The sequence below is a fragment of the Oncorhynchus kisutch genome, linkage group LG16, assembly GCF_002021735.2.
Source record: "Oncorhynchus kisutch isolate 150728-3 linkage group LG16, Okis_V2, whole genome shotgun sequence".
Lineage (NCBI taxonomy): Eukaryota > Metazoa > Chordata > Actinopteri > Salmoniformes > Salmonidae > Oncorhynchus > Oncorhynchus kisutch.
In genome coordinates, this window is record NC_034189.2 from 17061533 (window position 1) to 17067686 (window position 6154).

Genomic DNA, 6154 nt, shown 5'->3' on the forward strand with positions numbered 1-6154 from the left:
TGTAGAAGAGTGGCTAGGACAGACAAGCCCCATACTATAGTAGAGGAGTGGCTAGGACAGACAAGCCCCATACTATAGCAGAGGAGTGGCTAGGACAGACAAGCTCCATACTATAGTAGAGGAGTGGCTAGGACAGAAAAGCTCCATACTATAGTAGAGGAGTGGCTAGGACAGACAAGCCCCATACTATTGTAGAGGAGTGGCTAGGACAGACAAGCCCCATACTATAGTAGAGGAGTGGCTAGGACAGACAAGCTCCATACTATAGTAGAGGAGTAGCTAGGACAGACAAGCCCCATACTATTGTAGAGGAGTGGCTAGGACAGACAAGCTCCATACTATAGTAGAGGAGTGGCTAGGACAGACAAGCTCCATACTATAGTAGAGGAGTGGCTAGGACAGACAAGCTCCATACTATTGTAGAGGAGTGGCTAGGACAGACAAGCTCCATACTATAGTAGAGGAGTGGCTAGGACAGACAAGCTCCATACTATTGTAGAGGAGTGGCTAGGACAGACAAGCTCCATACTATTGTAGAGGAGTGGCTAGGACAGACAAGCTCCATACTATTATAGAGGAGTGGCTAGGACAGACAAGCTCCATACTATAGTAGAGGAGTGGCTAGGACAGACAAGCTCCATACTATTGTAGAGGAGTGGCTAGGACAGGCAAGCTCCATACTATTGTAGAGGAGTGGCTAGGACAGACAAGCTCCATACTATTGTAGAGGAGTGGCTAGGACAGACAAGCTCCATACTATAGTAGAGGAGTGGCTAGGACAGACAAGCTCCATACTATAGTAGAGGAGTGGCAAGGACAGACAAGCTCCATACTATTGTAGAGGAGTGGCTAGGACAGGCAAGCCCCATACTATAGTAGAGGAGTGGCTAGGACAGACAAGCCCCATACTATTGTAGAGGAGTGGCTAGGACAGACAAGCCCCATACTATTGTAGAGGAGTGGCTAGGACAGACAAGCTCCATACTATTGTAGAGGAGTGGCTAGGACAGACAAGCCCCATACTATAGTAGAGGAGTGGCTAGGACAGACAAGCCCCATACTATAGTAGAGGAGTGGCTAGGACAGACAAGCCCCATACTATAGTAGAGGAGTGGCTAGGACAGACAAGCCCCATACTATAGTAGAGGAGTGGCTAGGACAGACAAGCCCCATACTATAGTAGAGGAGTGGCTAGGACAGACAAGCCCCATACTATAGTAGAGGAGTGGCTAGGACAGACAAGCTCCATACTATAGTAGAGGAGTGGCTAGGACAGACAAGCCCCATACTATTGTAGAGGAGTGGCTAGGACAGGCAAGCCCCATACTATTGTAGAGGAGTGGCTAGGACAGGTAAGCCCCATACTATAGTAGAGGAGTGGCTAGGACAGACAAGCTCCATACTATTGTAGAGGAGTGGCTAGGACAGACAAGCTCCATACTATAGTAGAGGAGTGGCTAGGACAGACAAGCTCCATACTATAGTAGAGGAGTGGCTAGGACAGACAAGCTCCATACTATTGTAGAGGAGTGGCTAGGACAGGCAAGCTCCATACTATAGTAGAGGAGTGGCTAGGACAGACAAGCTCCATACTATAGTAGAGGAGTGGCTAGGACAGACAAGCTCCATACTATAGTAGAGGAGTGGCTAGGACAGACAAGCTCCATACTATAGTAGAGGAGTGGCTAGGACAGACAAGCTCCATACTATTGTAGAGGAGTGGCTAGGACAGGCAAGCTCCATACTATAGTAGAGGAGTGGCTAGGACAGACAAGCTCCATACTATAGTAGAGGAGTGGCTAGGACAGGCAAGCCCCATACTATTGTAGAGGAGTGGCTAGGACAGACAAGCTCCATACTATTGTGGAGGACTTCATTATTCCTGCTTCCGTGGATATGGCTGGGACAAAGCTGGGGGAAAAGGCAAAAAAAACTATATAGACAATGACTGCATCAAACAACACTGTTTCACAATGCATCAGTGACATGGCAGGAGATGTTTTGAAACAATTACTGCTTCGCATACAAGCCAGTGAATTCTATGCGTTACAGCTGGATGAGTCAACAGACGTGGCGGGCCTGGCACAGTTCCTGGTATATGTCCGTTACGTTTATGGGGGGTCAATTAAGGGACAAAATTGAGGCTCTGATTAAGAAGTTGGAGCTCTTCTCTGTCTGCATTAACAAGGACAACACACAGGTCTTTCCATCATTGCATGATCTTTTGTGTGCCAATGAACTCAAGCTTACGGACAATGTCAAATGTGACATAGCAACGCACCTAAGTGAGCTGGGTGCGTAAATACACAGGTACTTTTCTGAAACGGATGACACAAACAACTGGATTCGTTATCCCTTTCATGTCCTGCCTCCAGTCCACTTACCTATATCTGAACAAGAGAGCCTCATCGAAATTGCATCAAGCGGTTGTGTGAAAATGTCATTTAATCAGAAGCCGCTGCCAGATTTCTCGATTGGGCTGCGCTCAGAGTATCCTGCCTTGGCAAATCGCTCGCTATTAAGACACTGATGCCCTTTGTAACCACGTACCTATGTGAGAGTAGATGAGTGGATTTTCAATGAACAAATAAGGTTTTATATGTAAGATGGTTAAATAAAGAACAAAATTATTGATTATTATTATATTATTATTTATGCCCTTATCCTTTAAGAGCTTTTGTCACTTCCCACGAGCCGGGTTGTGACAAACTCACACTCATTCTTATGTTTAATAAATGTATCGTATAGTGTTTGTGTGGCAGTGAGAGTGCGCTGACCCTGGTGCTAGAGGGAGTACACAGCTGGAGGTTCAATGTTTGAAGGGGTACGGGGCAATAAAAAGTTTGGGAACCACTGTTCTTGAGCATTGGGACCAATTAAAATGTGGAGAGGCTGAGATCTTTGACAACCTAATTTTTTACTCTCTCTAAGCCCTTTAAACCTGAGCCACCCTCTTTGACTATATGTCCCTCTCTGTCTCTGTGTCTCTGTCTGTCTGTCTGTCTGTCTGTCTGTCTGTCTGTCTGTCTGTCTGTCTGTCTGTCTGTCTGTCTGTCTGTCTGTCTCTGTCTCTCTGTCTCTCTGTCTCTCTCTCTCTCTCTCTCTCTCTCTCTCTCTCTCTCTCTCTCTCTCTCTCTCTCTCTCTCTCTCTCTCTCTCTCTCTCTCTCTCTCTCTCTCTCTCTCTCTCTCTCTCTCTCTCTCTCTCTCTCTCTCTCTCTCTCTCTCTCTCTCTCTCTCTCTCTCTCTCTCTCTCTCTCTCTCTCCAATAAAATAAACAATAAGCATACGCTCACAGTTCCAAAAAAATAAAGACATTTCAAAAGGCAGGAGGCTAGGAAGTGCAGCTCAGTTTCCACCTAATTTTGTGGGCAGTGTACACATAGCCTGTCTTCTCTTGAGAGGCAGGTCTGTCTACGGCGGTCTTTCTCAATAGCAAGGCTATGCTCACTGAGGCTGTACATAGTCAAAGCTTTCCTTAGGTTTGGGTCAGTCACAGTGGTCAGGTATTCTGCCACTGTGTACTCTCTGTTTAGGGCCAAATAGCATTCTAGTTTGCTCTGTTTTTTTGTGAATTCTTTCCAATGTGTTAAGTAATTATCTTTTTGTTTTCTCATGATTTGGTTGGGTCTAATTGTGTTGCTGTCTGGGGTCTGTTTGTGATTGTGAACAGAGCCCCTGGACCAGCTTGCTTAGGGGACTCTTCTCCAGGTTCATCTTTCTTTAGGGGATTGCTTTGTTATGGAAGGTTTGGGAATCGCTTCCTCTTACGTGGTTGTAGAATTTAACGTCTCTTTTATGGATTTTGATAATTAGCGAGTATCGGCCTAATTCTGCTCTGCATGTATTATTTGATGTTTTACGTTGTACACAGCGGATATTTGGTGTTTGTTCCATTTTGTGAATTCTTGGTTGGTGAGCAGACCCCAGACCTCACAACCATAAAGGGCAATGAGTTCTGTAACTGATTATTTCTAGCCAGATCCTAATTGGTATGTCGAATTTTATGTTCCTTTTGATGGAATAGATGGCCCTTCTTGCCTTGTCTCTCAGATCATTCACAGCTTTGTGGAAGTTACCTGTGGCGCTGATGTTTAGGCCAAGGTATGTATCGTTTTTTTGTGTGCTCTAGGGCAACGGTGTCTAGATGGAATTTGTATTTGTGGTCCTGGCGACTAGACCTTTTTTGGAACACCATTACTTTGGTCTTACTGAGATTTACTGTCAGGGCCCAGGTCTGGCAGTATCTGTGCAAAAGATCTAGGTGCTGCTGTAGGCCCTCCTTGGTTGGTGAAAGAAGCACCAGATCATCAGCAAACAGTATACATTTGACTTCAGATTCTAGCTGGGTGAGGTCGGGTGCTGCAGATTGTTCTAGTGCCCTCGCCAATTCGTTGATATAAATGTTGAAGAGGGTTGAGTTTAAGCTGCATCCCTGTCTCACCCCACGGCCTTGTTTTTTTTTTCAATTTTATCCGCAGACTTGTTGTTTGTGTACATGGATTTTATAATGTCATATGTTTTTCCCCCAACGCCACATTCTATCAATTTGTATAGACCCTCATTCCAAATTGAGTCGAAGGCTTTTTTTTAAATCAGCAAAGCATGAGAAGACTGTCTTTGTTTTTGTTTGTTTGTTCATCAATTAGGGTGTGCAGGGTGAATATGTGGTCTGTCATACGATCATTTGGTAAAAGCCAATCTCTCTCTCCATTTCACACTGTTCATCTTCCTTTGCTGTCCTATTACCCTCTCACCTTCCTTTCAGTTTCCCTTCTTACTGTTCTCTCACAGTCTCCCTACCTTTCTCTCCATTTCACTTAGACTCTCCTTCCTTTCATGCTTCCTGTTACTCCCTCTCCATTATGCTAACTCCGTCCCTGCATGTAACAAATAAACCAAGTGCAAGCTTATTAGACCTAAACTTGAGTTATTGCTATTTTGTCAACAAGCTATCTGTACAACAACCAGTTCAGTTTTCACTCTTCCGTCAGTTCACTCTTGACTTTTGTCAGAAAGATCCCACCCTCTCTGCTAGCTACGTTGACTTGCTAGCTCAGGAGTTAGCTAAACTAAAACTAAAGATTGAACTGCAAACCTCATATCAAAACTCCTCCCTCTCTCTCTTTCTCTCTCCTCCAGGACGATGGAAGCCCTTCACCTGGGCTGTCCGTCGCTGCGCACCCACCCGTCCTTCTCTCTCAAGCCCAAACACACCAACGTGGCCTTTCTCAAGACGCACAAGACGGCCAGCACCACCATGCAGAATCTGCTCTTCCGCTTCGCCGAGCACCACAACCTGACCGTGGCGCTCCCTGTGCAGGCCTGCGGACACCAGTTCTGCTACCCGCGCACCTTCAGCACCCACCTCGTCCACCCACACACCCTGCCACCCAACGTGGTCACCAGCCACATGCGCTTCAACCATGCCGAGATGCAGCGCCTCATGCCTAATGATACCATCTACGTGACCATACTTCGAGAACCAGGGTCCATGTTTGAATCGTTGTTCAGCTACTATAACCAGTACTGTCAGAGTTTTAAGAGAGTTCCCAACGGGTCTCTGGAGGCGTTTCTGGACGAACCGTGGCGGTACTACCGTCCGGACGAGAATGACTCCATGTATGCCCGTAACACTCTGACTTTTGACCTTGGCGGGGACAAGGACCATCCGGAGGCGGACGTGGCTGCGTATGCCCGGGCCTTCGTGGCCAAGACGGAGCGCGTCTTCTCCCTGGTGATGATCGCTGAGTACTTTGATGAGTCGCTGATCCTCCTCCGTCACCTCCTCTCCTGGGATCTGGAAGACATGCTCTATGTCAAGCTCAACATGCGGACGTCCGGCTCCAAGCACAGCCTCTCGCCGGGCCTCCCCGCCAAGATCCGCGTCTGGAACAACCTGGATGCACGCCTCTATGACCACTTCAACACCTCGCTGTGGCACCAGCTGGCAGCCCTGGGCCCAGCATGCGTGGCCAGGGAGCTGCGGCTGCTCCGCAGGGCCCAGGAGAAGCTGGTGAGGGGCTGCTTCGGCGGAGGGCTCCCCCAGCTCCGCTCGGCTGCCCAGATCAAGAACAAGGAGCTGCGGCCGTGGCAGCCCAGTGCAAAGGTGGACATCGTGGGCTATGATCTGCCGACCAACACCAATGCTACACA

General features: G+C 47.5%; 1 protein-coding gene across 1 annotated transcript in view; it reads left to right on the forward strand.

The window, feature by feature from the left end:
* The window catches only part of LOC109906216 (galactose-3-O-sulfotransferase 3-like), a 50970-nt gene that overhangs the window by 42832 nt on the left and 1984 nt on the right, over positions 1–6154 (forward strand). The window contains exon 3 of the mRNA XM_031791886.1: positions 5141–6154. This exon is cut by the window's right edge and continues 1984 nt beyond it. Within this exon, the coding sequence (XP_031647746.1) occupies positions 5141–6154 (1014 nt within the window). The remainder of the gene's footprint in view (positions 1–5140) is intronic.